Below are 21,717 nucleotides of genomic sequence, written 5' to 3'. Positions count from 1 at the left end.
TCACACATACCACAACCACCACCACTCACCTCCTGGGCTAAATCTCATTTCATAAATTTTCACTGATGCCAAATCAAACTCTCTTTTACATGCTCTGAATAGAAATAATACTCATTTCTGATATGAACCAGGTACACGGAATTCTAAGAATGAGTAACTGTGTATTTATGTCTGCTATGAATCTATAAGCTAACCAATGTGGGGGTATTACTTTTCTTTTTTCCTCACTTCTATCCAGAATAAATAATTGAGATGACTAAAATTAGAAATCACTGATTAGGTTTTTATCTTTAATTGCTAAGTCTCATTTTTACTGAGCTGGTTAAAATTCAATTTCAGTTGTCCTTACCCTGAGGAAATAAGAAATATATATAGTTGGTTTCCAGTTCATACCCAATCACCCTGATTTCCAAAACACACATCTATTTTTTATTACGACAGTAGAGCAGTTAATCAGAAAATATTCATAAAACTATGCTTCTCAAAGCGTGGGGACCACACACAACAGAATCACCCGAGGTACATGTTAAACACAGGCCGTGGGTCTGCTAAGAATCTCTGAGAGTGAGACAGTCTTTGGTGGGGCGTCATTTTGTTTAACAAGGTTTCTGGCTGAGTCTTCCTTTTCCTCCTGGAATCTCCCTTCTGACATAGACTGCACAGTGCTAGGTAAGAGCCCAGCGTCCAGGAGGTTCTGCTGTTAGCACATCCTGTACTTCCACCCTGTGCCCGGGGTTACCTCACCACCAGTCCTGTTCTAAAGCACCAACTGTTGCTCCCAGCTAGCACTCCCCTTTTCTCTGTCTTAACTTTTGGCCCCTTCCTAGCCTCTGGTACCTTCTGAGATTGTCTAGATTTTATTGTTCTCAAGAGAGAGAGAACTAATACCAGAAGAAGCAACCATAATGCTAAACGTCTCAAAAATAAAGCCCCTCAGTGCACCCACTGGAATGGAAACAGAGTCAGGCTTATTCTAAGAACCGCTCTCTCCCAGCGGTCCCCAACCTTTTTGGCACCAGGGACCAGTTTTGTGGAAGATGATTTTTCCATGGACTGGAGGTTGGGCAGGGGCAGGGGGTGGGCTAATCCAAGCGCATTACATTTATTATGCACTTTCTTTTTTTAAAATATAAATTTATTTATTTTAATTGGAGGCTAATTACTTTACAATATTGTATTGATTTTGTCATACACTGACATGAATCCGCCAAGGGTGTACATGTGTTCCCCATCCTGAGCCCCCCTCCCACCTCCCTCCCCATCCCATCCCTCTGGGTCATCCCAGTGCACAGCCCCGAGCATCCTGTCTCATGCCATCAAACCTGGACTGGCGATTCGTTTCACATATGATAATATACATGTTTCAATGCCATTCTCCCAAATCATCCCACTCTCGCCCTCTCCCACAGAGTCCAAAAGACCGTTCTATACATCTGTGTCTCTTTTGCTGTCTCACATACAGGGTTATCGTTACCATCTTTCTAAATTCCATATATATGCATTATTATACTGTATTGGTGTTTTTCTTTCTGGCTTGCTTTATTTCTAATCTAATGCCACCACTGATCTGACAGGAGGTACCAGTCCACAGCCCAGAGGTTGGGGACCCCTGCTCTATCCCTTCCATTTACTTTTCATATCAAAAAAAGTTCTCCCACCTTCACAGACAGCTGCCACTGCCCTTGGCTGCTAACGGTGACAGCCTCTGGTCAGGGGTCTTATTACTACAGGCTCAGCTGCCAGGGGATGGGTCTGAGGTCAGTTCACATGCCTCTACTATCAAACACATATGGTTTTCCTTATGGTGCTGTAGCCATTCATAGCCTTTTTCACTAATTTAACAAAATCCTTCAGCAGTACTTACGAAGAATTACAATATTCCACACTGTGCTAGTGTCTCAATCCCTAGACAAAGGAAGTATAAATGTGTTCTGGGTATCTAAGTTTTGCAGAAGTCACACCTCCTGACGAATGAGGACATTACTATATTTTAATTTTTGTTTCCACTTCTACCCATGAAGAGGTTAATTATGAGTCTGATCTCTTCAAATGTGAGAACTTCCTTGATAACTCTGATAGTTCTTTTCAGATTTTTCATAAGCTTAACAGAGAAAGGATTTTTAATAATTTTATAATTTAAATGTCTTTATCAAATAGAACTTGACCAAAGCAGCTAAATGCAGTCAAAATTAGTCTAATACAAGTAAACAGAATTCAAGAAAAGGAAACTTTAAAGAAACACAGTGAGCAAAATGTAGGTACTTTACAGAACTAGGCCTTCACATTAATGGCCCCACTTCCTCCCTCCCTGTCTTCTCCTTTCACCTCCTTTAAAGCAGTACCTAGGTTTGAGGGCAGCTTTCTCTTCCCAACTCCCTCAGTTGGCAGCTGGGCCCTCTGAGGACACTACAGGGCCAGGCAGCGAAATCTCTGATGCCTCTGTTCTGAAGCAGACTTTAAATCCCACAGATTGTGTTTTTAACAGGTTTTCTTGTTCAGCATTTACGCTTGGTGAGATGGCAAGATGCTGAGCACAGCTAGTCTACCCAGGTTCTATTTCCTATAATGGAGAAACTGCCATTCTGATAACTATAATGGCAAGAGAGAAGGATTAGTCATATTGTTTCTTGCTTAGGAAAGGACTGACTGATTAACTTCTTCCCAAATAGCAGGGGCTCCCTCCAATAACTACATCAGTTTTTCTGTTTTTGTGATGAAAATTCTAAACCTCTCTCCAGTTCTTCTGATCAGTAGTAGGTAGGTGCAAAACAAAATCTGCATTTTATCATTTCTATGCAACTCAACAAGATCAGACACTTCTATTCTCTGAAAGCAAATGCTTCCTTGCAGGCCCAAGAGAGAGGAGATACATGTATACTGATGGCTGATTCACACTGTTGCACAGAACAAACCAACACAACGTTGTAAAGCAATTATCCTCCAATTAAAAATAAATAATTCAAAAAAGAAAATGCTTTCTTTTTTTAAAAAAGAATCATATTCTCCTAAATAGCTGAAAATCCAGAGCTACTAGAGTATAAAATCTGGGCATATAGATGACAACAGGAACTTTTACAAAGCTATATAAAGTGACTTTTACAAAGCAGCTTTATTATACCATTTAGCATTTATCATAAATGCAGTATCATACAATAATGATATAATACTTACCAATTATAAGTAAATCATTTCACCCTAACTTACCAATGGCCTTTGTGTAATGCCTTGCACCAAGCAAAAGTTCTGGAGCCCGATACCAGAAAGTCACAACTACAGGATCCAAATCTGCTAGTGGCTTTAGAGGAGAATTGAATAATCTGGCAAAACCCATGTCAGCTAAAAAATAAAATCAATTAATAAGAACTCAGTGTGGCATGACATTATAACCATGATGACAACAGCCACTAACCTTACAAAGCAATGCTTTTCAACCAGTGGTCTGTGCCAGCACCAGATCTCCCCTTCTGAGGGAGATACAGTGATTGTGCTATTTTACTAATGAAGAGACTGAGGTTTAGAGATATTCTGACTTGTCCAAAGTCATAGAACTAGTAGGTATAGAATCAGAATAAAAATCCAGGTCTGATTCCAGATTCCTGGCTTTCAGAGACAGAATAATATTTGTATATGTTTTTAAAATAAAGTCTAAAAGTTTTCATGATTATGACTTCTGTATGCCTATATATCTACAATCTTGAGTCTATCTTAGTTCAACCTGTGCCAGAGTTGGCTTTTATGGACTCAGGAGAGCTGATCTAAGTATCTTCCCACCACGGTGTTCAGTAATGTCATGTTTGTGGCTTGAAATTGGCTATGGTGGGAGTATTTACACCACAAAGAACAGTGCATGCTATAAACTGGGGTGACTTTTTTCTGGTAAGCTGTTGTTACCAGAACATCACATACATGTTTTCAAGAACATATGTAGAATACGTAAGAGAATTTGTTACAACTCAGCATTTAACAAAGCTCTATACCAAAGCTAACTAATTTAAATATTAGAAGTATACAAAAGTAGTAAAAAGATTATTACTATTGATATAATAATGTACTGGCCACTATCTAATTTTCTTAAGATTTCCCAAAGAACATATACCTTATATCTATAAAGCATTTCAGAGCTTACAAATGATTTTCATACACATCATCTATCGCTTCATCTAATCCTTATAAGAATGCTGGTTTAATAAGTATTCTCCCCCTACCCACACTTCTGTGATGAAGAATCTAAGGCCCAAAGTAGTTCAATGACTTGCCCTAAGTCACAGGGATAGGAAGTAAAAATGCCAGTACCCAAGCAAAAACCATGTTATAATTTAGCAGCTATGTTCTTAACCATGGATCCGATATACAATAGACTATACATCTGAAAATTGCATGTCACAAAGGTAAAAAAAAAATCACAAAGATAAGCCTCTATAATCTGAAATAGGTAAAACATACAATATATTTTGATTATATAATGGTCCCTAGTATACTACACAATGCACAAGTAGTACATTAAAGTTGCAACTATAGAGTATCATTTAATCTAAAACCAATAGGCTATGATATGCATTAAACTTTTAATTTACAGTGATTTTATTTCTTTAGAGTTTGAATAATTTACAAGACTTTCTGAGAACGCTTTGGGGAACATAGGCCTTAAAAAATAAAGCTATCCAAGGATGCCTGTGCTGATGCCTACACTTTTTAAACCAAATTTCCCTACAGCAAACAAAAATAGTCAAAACCAGTCTTACCAATATTACACCTACCTCAAAGCACTGCTTTATATATTGAACAGATGCTGATTGTTGTTGATGGCAAAGTAATATGATGGAATACTCTTCCCTCCATTGAAAAGCATTCTATTTTTAAGTAAAGGCTAAAGCCAATATTTCTCCCCTTATTCTCTACCTTCTTAGCTTTATGTAAGCCACATCAATTCACTGGAAAATGAAATCAAGCCCAGAGAAACAATACTCTTAAAAATAATTCCCATCTATTGTATGAACTTCAAAGGAATTTCAAACCAGTTTTCAAATGATTACTAATTTAGACAAAATGTAACTAGCCTAAATGTTACTAACACCTATTTTCCTAAAGTTGGATATGAGTTAAATTATTCAGTTCAACAGAGGTAGTAAAATTGTGGTGTGGGTGCTGATTAGTATCAAATGACAGAAAAGCAGCAGCAGGCGATGTCTACATTCAAGGAGCTTACATAAGGGTGAGATGACAAAATATATGGAGCAGATGAAAAGGGTAAGCACTGCAAGACTAAAAGGCAAGTTGCTACTGGTCTCTATTAGACTCAAAGTCCCTTGCAGGAAGAGGTTATGTCTCCATGGTTTTATCTGGAACAATGTTTGATAAACATTTGCAGAAGTGGACTAAGTGGAAAGTGGAACTTGAGCTGGATTCTGAAGGAGGAACCACTGTGGACAGTAAAGAAGGCAACAAGCATTTTAGGAAAGGCCCGCAAGTCTCAGATGCTGGGAGCGGAAGCCTCTGATACAGGGAAGGGCACCATGTGTTTTTCAGTCAACTATGCTTTTTCTTTCAATCCAAAAAGAACTATATTTAAGTGTTAAGCATAGATATCAAAGCATTACTGGTTTTTTTAAAAAAATAATGTGCTATTAAAATATAAAAACAATTTAATCAACTAGGTTAACTGTAACTGTTCACTAGATCTGTAATACTAACTGCTGTTTACTTTTAACCCTGACTTTCTCTCTAATCTTGGATAGAATTATAATCCTAAATTCTTAACAATAAGGCAACTAACTGGCCTGGCTAGAATACAGAATTCATGTTGAGTAGCAGAGCTACTTGGGAGACTAAGGAGAAGATAAATTTACTGGGATAAATGTGATGACAGCATTGGAGAGCCTAAGATGAGGATGATGAATTTGGTTTGGAATTAATGGAATATAGGTTGCCAGCAAGGCATCCAAATAGAGAGTCAGAGTGAGAGAACAGAATTTGAGATCCAGAGCATCGCGTCATTTTCATAAAACCCAAGATCTTAAGGCCACAACTTATCAATTCCCTAAAGAAGTAACTGTGCAGGAAGGCCATGTCTCGAGCCAGTGCCTAGGATGTCTTGAAACAAGATTAGTAGGAATAAGAGACAAGAATGAATAAAATTCAGAAGTCACAGCAAAAGTAATAGAAAAATAGAACTATATGATGTCACAGAGACCACAGTAAAGACACTCACACCACCCGACTAGCTGGAAGAACAAATGACAAGGCAGAAAAGGAAAATGGAGACTAAACACCGGCTACTAGACGTAGGAAGATAGACAGCAGTTTCAACAGAGGCACAGAATTGATGTCAGAAAACAAATAATAACATAATAACAGATTAGGGTACGTGAAACCAATGTGTAAATGATTTTAGAAGTAGAGGAACAAGGGGAAAAAGTTGAACAAATGGTAAAGAAAACAAAATGGATATGAGAAAATTTTATGTTAAAATTGGATTATGAGTGTTTAAAGGTGAAGAGGAGAAACTTGAGAAGGAAAGAACGGAAAAACTGTAATTAGAAGGACTAAAGTACAGCAGGAAGGTACTTAGAAGCTAGAAGGGCACGGGATAGGACTGAGGAGACACACCTTCTCTGAGGCTGTTTCAAAGGCAGAGCTGTGCTGACAAAACGTGGCCAGTCAGGTCATACCAGATAGCTTTGCTATCACTAGGCAGCAACGTTTGGAGTGAAAGAGACCCCAGACTTGGAGTTCAAGTCCTTCCTTTGAAAGGCCGAGTAAGCTGCCCCCTCTGTAAATCCAGCTTTACTTATCTGCAGTACCTACCAGAGGGTGGCTGTGCAAAACAAATGAGATGACATACCAAAGTGTCGATTTCAGCGTCCCCCCCACAGAAGGACCATCCTTCACTTCCCTTTCACGAGTGACTAGCAAAAACTTGGTACTCAATAAAAGTGTGAGGGTGAGAGAGAAACAAGTGAGGAAGGGTAGAAAGGGGATGAGAGGGAAAGAAAGCAGCCGCCCGGTTCTTAATTAACATCAACAGAATTTTTTTATGACTCAATCTCAAACTCAGAGTAGAGGTTAAAGAAAGAAAAGCTGGTTTAGAACAGCTTCTTCAGGAACTGGGCTAGTGAATTAACGGAAGCAGCAGAAGCCCAGGCAGCAGGGTGCACTTGCTTGGGGCAGGTCAGAATGAATTTGTAGCAGGCAAAGCTGGCACAATTCTGGATCATTTCTAGCACGATAAATTCGAAGAGCAAAGAAAGCAGCTTGATAAAAATGTACTCTAAAATCTTTCTTAAAAGCACTGAACATTGAATAAATTTAAGTTCTATTATAAAAAAAATTTAGAATAAAGCATTGCTCAGCTTCTTTTCTCCCCAGATATGTCACAGGTATACATGATACCAGTTTGTTTTAGAACGTCCAAGGTTGCAGAGAAATTTTTAGTACAGAAACAAGACTTCTGCCAGTGCCTTAATCTAAGACTGGCAAGTAAGAGTCTACACACATATATATTCATTTGGAGAAGATACACTGGTACCTGGCACAAGACATGCAGCAGGGAGAGGGGAGGGCAGGGGAGGTGTCTGGGAGGATCTGTGTGTATAAGTCAGGGTCAGGGTGGGAAGGACGGATGCAGGGAAACATTTGGTAAAGCTGAGACAAAAGTAAGATTCACGGGATTATGTTTAGGGTGACTATAACAGTAGCCTACAGCAGCAGCATAAACACATGCTTGGAGTCTTGGACAGGAATGAATTGTTGCTTGCCTCAGCTTAGAATTATAGAACCTTATTTTGGGAATGAATCTGAGGGATTTTATAAACTATCTCCATTTCCCAACATTTTGTCTATGAATGAGGAATTAATTTTAAAATTCCTTAAAATAAAGAGTATTAAAAAGGGAAACCATCTTTGCAGTCACTTTAGTTTCTTAATAAGGTATTTTAGAAATAATTACCTACCTATTTTGACTCTCCCCCTCTCAGGACCTTCTCCCATTACTAGGATATTTGCTGGTTTCTAGAAACAAAAATAGAGCATTCAAATTACTATATTCTTTTGACATGCTCTAAAATGGAAAAAAGTTCTTATAATATGAAAATGTCACTTTTGGATTTTCATCAAAACTATAATTGAATAGCAAGTACCCTCTACATTAAGCATTTGACATACTTGAAGTTAGCACTAACTTTCCAAAAACATCCCTGCTATAGAAACATCTTATTTTCAAAATTATATCATACAAATAATCACAAAGGAATTAAAGCTATCATTTCTATTTACCCCTCAGAAGTAATGACTAGTAATAATTTTTAAACCTTTACAAATTATAGGCTGTTCTATTACTGCCCACAACAAAGGCCTTTTGTGGTTGAAAATTTTTATATAAAGTCCCAGCCACAAGATAATTACCTTCATTTAACTGAGTCAAGTGGAATATTTCTTGCTAAATAGTTCTAAACTACTGTAGGAAAACATGGTCAACATTCAACAGACTCCATTAAAATTCATACACCTTATAGTTCATGCAAAAGTGAAATTCCAAGTATAATCTCAAGAAGGAGGAAAATAAAAGTCAAGTCTAATACAGAGCCATATAAAGAAAAGGGTAGGCTGAAAATGTATCCACCATCTTTTAAGACTTTTTAAAAAGTCATTCTTATTTGTAGACATTTGAGTAACATTTTAAAGGAGAAATTAACAGGATTTTGTGACTAGTTGAAGGCAGAGAGGCTTTGGGGCAAGTAAGCTTCCTCTGTAAATTCTCTGAAGAGAAAATTTATGATTCATTTATTCAATCAATGAATATATTTTTAGTGTCTTCCAGGACAGTGAACCATACTAAGAATTAAAAGGAAAAATAAAAGCACATGAAACCAAACTCCTAACTTCCAGATGTTCACTATATAAATAGAAAGAAATATCAGAAGCTTTGTGTAATACTAGAAGCTAATGCTAATTATGAATTATAAAGACTGAGGTCTTGGGTTAGAGGTTAAACTAGATTACTTTTAAGATCTCTTCCAATTTGCTGGCTCTTTTTAAAGTCTCAATGAAAACAATAAGCAGTAAAAATAAAAATGAACAGGGAGGAAATGATTCGAGTTTCCATTGTTAAGGGAAATGTTCACTGAAGGTGGGGGTAGGGGTGATGTCCATTATCCAGATCCTGAAAAATGAACAGGAGCTAGCATGGTACAGCACATGAAAGGTAATGACATAAGCTTAGGAGAAAAGAAGTCTAACTTGACAGAAAGCAGAAGACGAACATGGTAGGCAGCAGAATGAACCTAGACCCTGCATTGTCTTAAACGCCAGGTGAAGTAATCTGATCTTTATATGACAGGCAGCGAGATTACAGGAAGTGTGAGTGAAAGTCGCTTAGTCATGTCCGACTCTTTGTGACCCCATGGACTATACAGTCCATGGGATTCTCCAGGCCAGAGTCCTGGAGTGGATAGCCTTTTCCTTCTCCAGGGGATCTTCCCAACCCAGGGGTCGAACTGGGGTCTCCTGCATTGCAGATGGATTCTTAACCAGCTGAGCCACCAGGGAAGCCCAGGAAAGGGGGAGGCACCAGAACTGGGTATGGGTCATAAGGGCTCCACCCAAGGACTGCTCAGCAGAAGTGAAGACAGAGTTACGGAGCTGAGGAACATTTTAAAGGAGAAATTAACAGGACTTACTGACTAGTTGAAGGCAGAAGATTAAGACAAAGGGTGATAAAGATTTCAGCAAGGTTTTGAGTTAATGTGACTGGAAGAATGGTGTCTTTGTGATAGAAAATTTATGAAAGGTGCTGATTTGGGAGGGGGAACAAGAAAGAGATGACGACACATGGAGTTGTGTGAGAGGCCTGGTCGCACTAGTCAGGACAGTGGACATAGGAAGATTCAAATTTGAAGTTTATTGTCACTGGAGTGTGATAATTGAAGACATGAGGCATGATTGGTTAACTATAGCAGAAAGAGAAAAACAGCATCAGACAAAAACCAAACCTTGAAAATAAGTCTGACAACTATTTATCAAAGCTCCATTAGGTATAAAACACTATATTGCAGACTTTAGGGAAATAAAGAAAAATAAAACATGAAGCCTTATCTTCAATGAACTTAATAGCTAGTAGGGAAAGAGAGAGAACTTTTTAGAGTACAAGGCAGATTACAGAAAGTACCAAAATAGCAAAAGAAATTGCTGGGATTAGATGATTCTTCTCAGTGAATATCCGGGTAGTCTTTAGGAAGGAAATGACTTTAGATGAATTTAAGAATGACTTAAGATTTTGATAAGCATAAACAAAAGAATGACTTTTCAGGCTCAGAGAACCCCAAAGTTAGGAGCACAGTCACAAAGAAAACCCACAGACATAAGCATGCTGAAGAGCCTAGAAGAGGTATGATATGGCTAGAGTATAGAAAGCTCAGGGAAGAAATAAGGCTAGGAGCTATGTTGGGAATTAAACGTCACATTAGAGAAACTACAACTTATTCTATAGGCTGAGCCGAGACAAGACACTGAGATAATCAGATCAATATTTAGGGAAAAAAAACTCTGGTAGTATTATGAAGGATGAACTGGTAAAGACAGATGGACCACAAAGTAAAGACAGAAGCCAGTTGGAAGTGGACTACAACTGGGGAAAAGTTCACTTGTGACAACAGTCATGGGGGACATATGGGAGCATTTCAAGGTAAAAGCGCAAGGTTTGGCATTGCTGTTTTTGCACCACTTTCTCTACCCTCCATAGTCATTCGTTTAACAAATACTGACTGAGCATCTAGCAGTAACTTAGATCCTAGAGATATCATACTAAACAAAACCAGTTAAAATCCTTAACCTCATGAGCTTATATTCCAGTGGGGGAAAGAGGATAATAACAAATATACATCAGTATTGATTAGTACTGTGGCAAAATAATAAGGAGAATACAAGAGATTTCTGCATCTAGTTTTATGGCTGACTTCTGTCCATGGAATTCTCCAGCAAGAATACTGGAGTGGGTTGCCATTCCCTTCTCCAGAGGATCTTCCCAACCCAGGGATTGAACCTGGGTCTCCCACATTGCAGGCGGATTCTTTACCAGCTGAGCCGCCAGGGAAGCCCACTGTTAATAATGCTCTTGTCTTGAAAGCTATTTTGTATAACACTACTGTAGTTGATTCTTTTAGCAGTTTGCATGCTATATCTTTTAATAGCCTTTTACTTTCAGCTTTTTTTTGAAATCAGCATAAGTCCAGTACTATAAGACAATAATTAAAGACATATGCATTAGAAAGGCAGAAACAAGACTACTGTTATTTTCAGGTGATATAATTATCTACACAGAAAGCCCAAAGTATTTACAGACAAATTATTAGCAATAGTAAAAAAGTTTAACAGGAGGTATGGCTACTTGAACAGTATGAACAAGTCAACTGTACTTGTATATGTCACGAAAAAAAAGCTAGGAGATATAGTTTTTCAAAAGCAGCATTTCTATAGCAAAACCAAAACAAAAACCTGTAAGATGCCAAGGAATAAACATATCAAATGATTTATAAGATTTTCATATAGAACACCTTGAAACCTTCTTAAATGACATTAAGAAGTTCTAAATAAAGTAAGAGCTCATGTTTATACATAAGAAGATTCAATATAGTAAAGACATCAATTCTCCCCATAGTAATCTATATATTCAATGCAATTTCCATCAAAATTCCATCAGAGTTTCCTTGCGGAACTTGAAAGCCTGATTTTAAAATGTATGTGGAAGAGCAAACAGCTAAGAATAGCCAAGAGATTCACAAGGTATTAGGAGGAGGGGATGAAGAGAAGAATCTGGCTCATGATTTATTTTAAAGCTATCGTAATTAAAACAGTATGAGACTGGTACAGAGATAGATAAAACTGATCAATGGGAGAGAACAGAGAACTGAGGGAATAAGAACCTCAGATCAGTGGAGAATGGAAGAATTAATCAATAAACAGTGCTGGCATAACAAGTTATCCAAATGGGGGAAAAATAAGTAAAATGAATCCTCACCTCATACCATATATACAGTAATTTCAGGAGGATTAAGGAATTAAATGTGAAAAACAAAACTTTAAAACTGAAGGAAATAAAAAACTGGAGTATATCTTTCTGACCCTAAAGTAGGGAAGAATTTCTTAAACAAGATACAAAGAATAACCATAAAAGGAAGGACTGTTAACTTGGCAATTAAAGCAATTTCCAATCATCAAAGATCAGGAAAATAAAAAGAACTATTTGCAACATGGATCAGCCACAGAGGTTTAGTATCCAGAATAAAGAACTTCTACAAATCAAGATGAAAAACAACATAACAGAAAAATGGACAAAATGTCTGCACAGGAATTTTAAAAAAGAAGAAAAACAGTTTAACCAGTAAGCATATGAAAAGATGCCACATCATATCAACAACGGGGGAAATGCAAATGAAAATCCCACTGAGATACCATTTTATTATACCTAGCAGACTGGTTAACAATTAAGAACAGTTGAGTAGGAGATAGGTCAGGGGAGATTCCAGTGCACTGCTGGCAGGAGAATAAACTGGTACAACTTCTTTGGAAAACAATTTGGCAACATCTTGCAAAACTGAACAATTGCATACCCTTCAACTGAGTAATTCCCTTTTTAGATACACTAAAGAATATCCATAGCGCATTTCGTAATCCCCATAAAAAAAATCTGGACACAACCCAAATTTCTAGCTAATAGGAAAATGGAGAAATTAAATGTGATAGAGTCACACAATGAATTTTAAAAATAGCAGTGAATATCACTGAATTACAAATAAAGGTAAAAAATGTTCAGATCTTGGAAGCACTATGTTGAGGGGGAAAAAGCACATTTCAGAAGACTATATATAGCAGGATGCCATTTTCATAAAACTTAAAACCAAGCAAAGCTAAAAAATAGCTTAAAAATGTACTGTCTAGGCATATATACAAATGTGATAAACCTATTACTTTTGAAGGGGTGAATAATAGGTTCAAAATTCAGGATGTTTGTTACTTCTTGGGAGGAAGCAGGAGGACAGGATAAGGGGGAAAAGATAAAACAGAAACAAGCTATTGGTAATGTTCCAGTTACTGGGTTAAGTGATAGGCTCTCGACTGTTATATGGTGTACGGTACATACAAATTTATCAAATATTATTTTTGTATTTATCGTACACTAAGATAATATGGACAAAAAGTAAAGGAATAGGGATAAGGTACTGATGACAATGGGTTAGAAGGGTGTTATTTTTAACATTACTTAAGCATTCTTTCGGAGAAGGCACTAGCACCCCACTCCAGTACTGTTGCCTGGAAAATCCCATGGATGGAGAAGCCTGGTAGGCTGCAGTCCATGGGGTCGCTAGGAATCGGACACGAATGAGCGACTTCACTTTCACTTTTCATTTTCATGCATTGGAGAAGGAAATGCCAACCCACTCCAGTGTTCTTGCGTGGAGAATCCCAGGGACGGGGGAGCCTGGTGGGCTGCCGTCTACGGGGTCACGCAGAGTTGGACAAGACTGAAGTGACTTAGCAAGCATTCTTTTAAATTACTTAGACAATACTTCCATGAGAAGGTCATATTTGGGATAAGACCTGACAGAAGTGCAGTAATAAGGGAAGAGCAGTTCAATGCCTGAAGACGGGTGAACTGGAGACATACCAGGGAGGACAGTGGGTACTAGGCAGAATAGAGTGATAAGGCATTGATGATTCTAAAGAGAAGGTAACCCAAAGGAGGGCTAGCCTGCTCTTTCCAATGGTTCTGCTTTTGGCACAAGTCATTTGGGTACCAAAACTGGATAGGTTCTTGAGCACGTCTGGCCTGTGCTCTGAAAGTTATGAGGGCTGCCGTAAGATTAGCAGTAGGCCAAGGTCATGGTGGTTTGGAGCAGTTAGGAAAAACACTGGTGAGCTGGCAGGCTGGCTAACTGGAGAAAAAGTAAAAGGGTCAATGTGGTTGGAGTCAATGTGAGAAGAGAAGCAGAGGAGGGGTAAGGCAAAGGTTAAAGAGGGGGCTGCCCATCACAGTGTGGGGACTTGGAAAGACTAGGTTTTACATAACTAGAATAAGCATCATTTTGTTATCTTTCTGTCTTATCCATAATTTTTACAAATTGCATGATTTATTATGTGTGTGTGTGTGTGTGTGTGTGTGTAAAGAGCAATACTGCATAGGAACCTGGAATGTTAGGTCCATGAATCAAGGCAAATTGGAAGTGGTCAAACAGGAGATGGCAAGAGTGAACATCAACATTTTAGGAATCAGCAAACTAAAAACTGCAATGGGTGAATTTAACTCAGATAACCATTATATCTACTACTGTGGGCAAGAATCCCTTAGAAGAAATGAAGTAGCTATCATAGTCAACAAAAGAGTCCAAAACAAAGTTCTTGGATGCAATCTCAAAAATGACAGAATGATCTCTGTTTGTTTCCAAGGCAAACCATTCAATATCACAGTAATCCAAGTCTATGCCCCAACCAGTAATGCTGAAGAAGCTGAACAGTTCTATGAAGACCTACAAGACCTTCTAGAACACCCAAAAAAGATGTCCTAGGGGAGTGAAATGCAAAAGTAGGAAGTCAAGAAAACACCTGGAGTAACAGGCAAATTTGGCCTCGGAATACAGAATGAAGTAGGGCAAAGGCTAATAGAGTTTTGCCAAGAGAATGCACGGGTCATAGCAAACACTCTCTTCCAACAACACAGGAGAAGACTCCTCACATGGACATCAACAGATGGTCAATACTGAAATCAGACTGATTATATTCTTTGCAGCCAAAGATGGAGAAGCTCTATAGTCAGCAAAAACAAGATTTGGAGCTGACTGTGGCTCAGATCATGAACTCCTTATTGCCAAATTCAGACTAAAATAGTCAAAGCTGTGGTTTTTCCAGTAGTCAAGTATGGATGTGAGAGTCAGACTATAAAGAAAGCTGAGTGCCTAAGAATTGATGCTTTTGAACTGTGGTGTTATAGGACTCTTGAAGAGTCATTTGGACTGCAAGGAGATACAACCAGTCCATCCTAAAGGAAATCAGTCCTGAATATTCATTTGAAGGACTGATGCTGAAACTAACTCCAATACTTTGGCCACCTGATGGGAAGAGCTGACTCATTTGAAAAGACCCTGATGCTAAGAAGGATTGAAGGTGGGAGGAGAGGGGACAACAGAGGATGAGATGGTTGGATGGCATCACCGACTCAATGGACATGAGTTTGAGTAAACTCCAGGAGTTGGCGATGGACAGGGAGGCCTGGCATGCTGCAGTCCAAGGGGTTGCAAAGAGTCGGACACGACTGAGCGACTGAACTGAACTGAACTGATGTATGTGTGTCCTGTTCAATCTCTGATGGCAAGGTTTGGAGAGATTATCATCTCTGCTACATTATATATTTCCATAATGTTTTGACTTTGTATGTTTTTGTATTGTTTGTAATTAGAGAAGTAGTATTTTTAATAATATAAGAAAAAAAATAACGCTGAGAGGAATAAAGGGTAGAAGAACAAGAGCCAATGAAAGAACTAATGAAGGCACATCCGAGGTAAGAAAACATAGGAACCACAGGCTTCCAGAAGCTAAGAGTTTAAAACGGAAAAGGCAGTCTTCACGAACAGCAGGATGCAAGCTGAGAAGAGGCAACTTTGAGACAATCACAAGGTCACTGGTGACTTAGACAAAATAATTTCTGTGGATTTAAAGACGCTAGCTGCAGTAAATGAGACCCAAATAAGTGGGAAACAGGCAAAGGCAAATTTAGTGGTTTTTTTTTTTTTTTTCTTGCCATGCTCTGTGGCGTGCAGGACCTTAGTTCCCTAACCAGGCGTTGAATCTGGGTGGCCCTCAGCAGTCAAAGTGTGGAATGCCCAGTAAAGGGAGATTTAGAGTACATTTTTCAAGGCCTTAGTGAGAATGGCAATCTCTGGGATACAGCAGTTTTTAAAATTGTAAAAGTATCAAGTAAACCATCTTATGTACCATTTGTTACATTGTTTGCATTTCCTAAAATTTGAGCTTAAATCCTTTAAAAAAAATAAAGACGTAAGATAAAAATACAAAGTATGTGACAAAGGAACAAAACTCATTTCAGGTAAGAAATGAAAATGGGGACTTCCCTGGCGATCCAGTGGTTAAGACTACGCACTGCAGGGGACATGGGTTCAATTCCTCATGAGAGAACTAAGACCCCACATGCCCTGCGGTGCAGTAAAAAAAGAAAAAGACGAAAGTAGATTGTGAGCTGCCGAATGGGAGAAAACCAGGAAGCCAGTCTTGCTCACTGTTAGCTGACTCTGGTCAGACGTTCCTAGAGTTGTGCTAAACGGAAACAGAGAATATGAACAGGAGCAGCACAGGGGAATGAGGATAAGGAGAGAGCCAAGGGTCTAGCGAGTTCTGCAGTCAGTAGAGAATGATCTTGACATGTCTATTGAAAGCCCAGGGAAGCTGTGAGTGTGGGATCTCCATGCAGATAGAGCCTGAGGTGAGGGCAGAAGTGGTGATAGGGTTTAGGAGAGCAGTGACTGTCAGCTCTTTTGTACAGGCTGAGAAAGAAACCCAGAGTTTGGGCAGTATCCACAGAGAAGGGTTCCTGTAGTCAAGTTAAAATCTGGAATCACAGAGGGAATCATTTTGAAATGCACACCTCTTAACTGGGATTAACTATCCTCTTCAGAATACGTAAATAATTGTTAAGGTCATAAGATATTTGATATTTGAAAATAACAACAAAATAATGTGATCACCCATGAAAATGCATCTAACTTAGGGAACTATCTTCAATATCCTGTCATAAATCATAATGGAAAAGAAAATAAATAAAAATAAGATGCTTTTAACTTTTCAAAGCATTTTCGCATCAATTTCCCTGTTTTTTTTTTTTTTTTTAAGGAGAATTACTCAAGAAATACAGGGCTGGGGGCAAGTCTCAGAACAACTCCATCTAACCCTCAAGATTCCACACTCAAGTGTGTTTACAGATATTATGCTGAATTTTCAAAAGACTAACTTTGACAGTGATTAATTAACTGAAGGTATATGCTATTAAAAAAAAAACAAAGGAAACTGTAGCTCATGCACACACCCCCACACATAAACCTGAAAGAATGGAAAGAGGATACCAAAACGGTTCTGACCTAGTTACATTCCAATTAACACAGACGATGCTGTACTAAAACCCTTCTTCTTACTGTGAACACAAAATGCCAGCTGTGAAAGAAAGTGATACTGCTGGGTTTGCACACTTTAGTTACCATAGAAACAGCAGAAATGGCAGGAGTTGGAACCCTCGTATTTAACTTATCAGCAATAAAATTGGATAGACAAACCAAGGCTGCAGGGTTCATTTTAGTTAAATTGTATTTAAAAGGCAAAAGTCAGGAAAATAATGAGATAAACCATATGATTACTCAGAAGTTTTTCTTGAAATATCTGCATTTTACAAGAATTTAGTTAATTGCTGAATGTATTCATGATGTTTTACGTGTATCTTAGATAGGTTTTTTCCTTTTATAGAATCAAATTTTTTTCCACAGGGTTAAATTTATTTCAGTTAATTGGCACATCATAAATAGAACAGCCTAACAATGTACAATTTATCCTATTAATTTGCTTTACACTCCCTGCCCCAGGACATTTGGAACAAAAATAAGAAACCCACAAGATGACTCTCATCAGTACCAATAAAGAAGACAGAAAAACACAAACACAATTGTCTACAATCCTGAATGACAGGAAAAAACCAATCAGATATCAATCAGACTAGTTCCTGAACAATGAACAGTGCTGGCCTAATATTAGTGGCTACAACTATTCTTTTCTTTAAATACAGAAGTGGCCCGACTCTCGTCACATCTGACACAGAAGTACATTCCCAGGAGAAAATCCTCAGTTTATGTTCCTTTGTTTACACTGTTCTCCATTGTTCACCTTGAACAAACAAGATTCTGTGTTGCAACAAACAGGACAAATAACTAAGAAACATGCTTTTTTTCTGAAATACAACACTCAAGTATCAGTCTTATCATACATTTACCCTTTAAAATAACTGGATAGTAATTGTTTTAAAAATATAGAGTATCTGATTATTGTGACTGCAACCTCCTAAAAAAGCAGGGAAGATATTTCTGTCACCACTTTACGTATCTGTTGATTTGCTGGATGAATGAAAAAAGAAATGAATGAGCGAAAATCATGGTCCTTTGATAGGCAAGTTCTACATTTTAAAAGAAACTGTAAGAAACTAGAATAAACACTTACCCTGAAATATGCCAAGCTCACTTCTGAACAAACTTTTAAGTCCTAATTTTAATTTATTTAGGGTTTTAATAACCACTCATGGCCAATGATTCCAAAATCTATTCCTCTAAGTCCCTCTATATCTAGAGATATGTCACCTGTATGCTGGTCATCTCCACAATCATCTCAAATTTAACATGTTCAAACTGGATTTTCCCTACCTCTCTGATGGTATCCCCTTCTCAGTCACTCAGTCATCAAAAACAGAAGTCTGAGCACCTGTCCTTTATTCCTCAAATCTAATCAGTCCTCAGGTTTGATTATCTTACCTCCTACAGATTAATCTACTATCTCTCCTCCTCTCTGGGCTTCCCTGGTGGCTCAGGGGTAAAGAATCCACCTGCAACGCAGGAGATGTAGGTTAGATTCCTGGGTCGGGAAGATCCCCTTGGGAAGCAAATGACAACCTGCTCCAGTATTCCTGTCTGGAAAATCCCGTGGACAGAGGAACCTGGTGGGCTACAGTCCATGGGGTCGCAAAGAGTTGGACAGGACTGAGCACACACATGATCTATTATTAGCATTCCCAATCTGCCTGCAATACAGGAGACCCAGATTTGATCCCTGGGTTGGGAAGATCCCCTGAAGAAGGAAATGACAACCCACTCCAGTATTCTTGCCTAGGAAATCCCATGGTCAGAGTGGCCTTCAGTTCATGGGGTAGCAAAGAGTCAGACACGAGTTAATTACTAAACCGCCACATCTGTCCTTCATGCACTTCTCTATCGGTGGTAAAGAACCTGCCTGCTAAAACAGGAGACACAGGTTCAATCCCTGATCTGGGAAGACGCCACATGGCCCACAGCAACTACGCCTGTGCACCATAACCACTGGGGCTGTGCTCGAGAGCCCAGGAACCACAACTACTGAAGCCCCAACATCTAGAACCCATGTGTGCATGCGTGCGTGCTAAGTTGCTTCAGTTGTGTCTGACTCTTTGTGACTCCATGAACTGTAGCCCACCACGTTCCTCTGCCCATGCGATTCTCCAGGCAAGAATACTGGAGTGGGTTGCCATGCCCTCCCTCCAGGGGATCTTCCTGACCCCTTCCTGGCAGGTGGGCTCTTGACCACTAGCACTACCTATGTAGCCCCTTGGGGCCCATGCTCCTCAACAAAAGACGCCACTGTGATGAGAAGCCTGCATAAGGCAGCTAGAAAGTAGTTTCTCTCCCCCAAGCTAGAGAAAAGCCTGTGCAGCAACGAAAGCCCAGCACAGCCTAAAAAAAATTTTTAAGTCTACCTGTAATCTGGTGCCCACTTCTCTCTCCTTCCTCCTCTTTCACTACTTCTTGTTTTGCACCAGTAATATTGAAGTGCTCCCAGTTTCTTACCCCTGGAAAAGGAAATGGCAACCCACTCCAGTCTTCTTATCTGGAAAATCCCATGGATGGAGAAGCCTGGCGGGCCCCAGTCCATGGGGTCACCAAGAGTCAGACACAACTGAGTGACTAACAGTTTCTTATCCCATGCCCTTATTCATGCTGTCCCCTCTGCATGGAATGCTCTCCCAACCCACGCCCCCCCACCCCAGTTCATTCTTATAAATTTCTCCTCATTGTTTCAGATTCAGCTCAGTGCGAGTCCTCCAGGAGAGCCCCATCCCAACTGGGTATGAATTCTTCTGTGCTCTCAGCACCTTGTACATAGCTGATCCCTGAATATACCTTATAATTTCTTTTTTAAGAGAAAGTTCCTTTATGATTATCCATTTATGTGTAGCTCCCCTGCCGCCATGCATTCATTAGGACAGGGACTGTATTTCATCTGTGCCTAAATTCCCAGTGCCCCGCCTACTGTCTGGAACACCCTAGAAGGATGAAATGTGTTTATAAAGCAAATATTCTAAGTCTAAAAACTGGTACTTCTCCCACAGAAATCCATGGAAATGGCATAAGGTTCCATAATTCTGTGTCATACTTTAGGTGTATTGTGGGTTAAATAGGCCTTTGTATTCAAGAGAACCTAACCACAATTTAAAGTGCCACTCCTAAGCAAAAATTCCTTCCCAGTTAGAAATTATTTATAACAAGATGCAGGCTGTCTTAAAATGGGAGCAGTCTATAATATTAAATGCTATGATTAATTTCATTTTACTTTAAAAGGGTCTAGAGGTAATGGGCATCCTTGTTAATTAAACCTTGGTATTCATGGTAAACAGCTGCCAACCCAGCACTGCAAGACAGTGAACAATGCACTTCTTTGTCTTTGCCTTTTAGGAGTGGTCACAGGCCTGAACAGCAGAGATAAGGTTTTCTTTTCTCTAACAAGAACCAATAAAAAGCAGCCTTTATAAAAAGCTTAATGCAAGACAAACACATGTATCCAGAAGGCTATTTACTTAAGTAACTTCAAGGTCACCAACAGTGTATAAACAAGATATATTCCACATTGACAGCAAGGCCAGGAAATAAAGCCACCAAGACACTCAGGTGCTATACTATTTATTAACCAGTACAATCCATCCGCAGAGACAACACTGGTAGAAAGTAGTTTTCTTTTTACGTTTGTAACATTCATATTCAAATCAAAGAATTCAGTCTTATTACCTTGAGAAATTAAGAATGTCCAAGATAGAAATTAAGAAGCTGAGCCCTCTCAGTTTACTCATGAAGAAATGCAAAACAAACAAACAAACAAAAAACCTACAACCTCAACTAAGTTCACTGTCCACACACAGTGGCAGGCCCAGGGTTAGAACCCAAGTCTCTCAGTGGTGCGCTCTAGGCCAAGCTTATGCCAACAAAAGCACACTTGGCAAATGGACAATACTTGATTGGCTTACAGCGCTCAGCAGGGAAAGACTTCTACTCTGATGGCGTGCGCACGCGCGTGTGTGTGTATGTGTGTGTGTTAGTCGCTCAGTTGTGTCTGACTCTTTCGAAACCCATGGACTGTAGCCCGCCAGGCTCCTCAGACCATGGAGTTCTCCAGCTAAGAATACTAGAGTGGGTTCCCATTCCCTTCTCCAGGGGATATTCCCAACTCAGGGATCAAAGCCAGGTCTTCTGCACTGCAGGTGGATTCTTTACCATCTGAGCCACCAGGGAAGCCCTGAATCATCCTATGCTGCTGCTGCTGCTGCTGCTGCCAAGTGGCTTCAGTCGTGTCCAACTCTGTGTGACCCCATAGACGGCAGCCCACCAGGCTCTGCCGTCCCTGGGACTCTCCAGGCAAGAACACTGGAGTGGGGTGCCACTGCCTTCTCCAATGCATGAAAGTGAAGAGTGAAAAGTGAAGTCGCTCAGTCGTGTCCAACTCTTAGCGACCCCATGGACTGCAGCCTACCAGGCTCCTCCGTCCTTGGGATTTTCCAGGCAAGAATACTGGAGTGGGGTGCCATTGCCTTCTCCAGAATCATCCTATGGTGCTGCTCAAACAGAATGTCAGTGGTGGTCAGGGGCTTTTGCACATGCCATA

The 21,717-nt window shown here is 39.4% G+C and overlaps 1 protein-coding gene across 1 annotated transcript in view; it reads right to left on the bottom strand.

Annotated features, from left to right (window-relative positions):
- The window catches only part of CDK19 (cyclin dependent kinase 19), a 169,358-nt gene that overhangs the window by 15,720 nt on the left and 131,921 nt on the right, over positions 1 to 21,717 (bottom strand). Inside the window, exons 5-6 of the mRNA XM_052645844.1 lie at positions 7,950 to 8,007; positions 3,205 to 3,336 (exon numbers count right to left, since the gene is read on the bottom strand). Coding sequence (XP_052501804.1) covers positions 3,205 to 3,336; positions 7,950 to 8,007 — 190 coding nt within the window. The remainder of the gene's footprint in view (positions 1 to 3,204; positions 3,337 to 7,949; positions 8,008 to 21,717) is intronic.

This window comes from Budorcas taxicolor, chromosome 9 (genome assembly GCF_023091745.1).
Source record: "Budorcas taxicolor isolate Tak-1 chromosome 9, Takin1.1, whole genome shotgun sequence".
NCBI classification, from domain to species: domain Eukaryota; kingdom Metazoa; phylum Chordata; class Mammalia; order Artiodactyla; family Bovidae; genus Budorcas; species Budorcas taxicolor.
The sequence above is the reverse complement of the archived record's forward strand: the minus strand, read 5'-3'. Positions and strand labels throughout refer to the sequence as shown.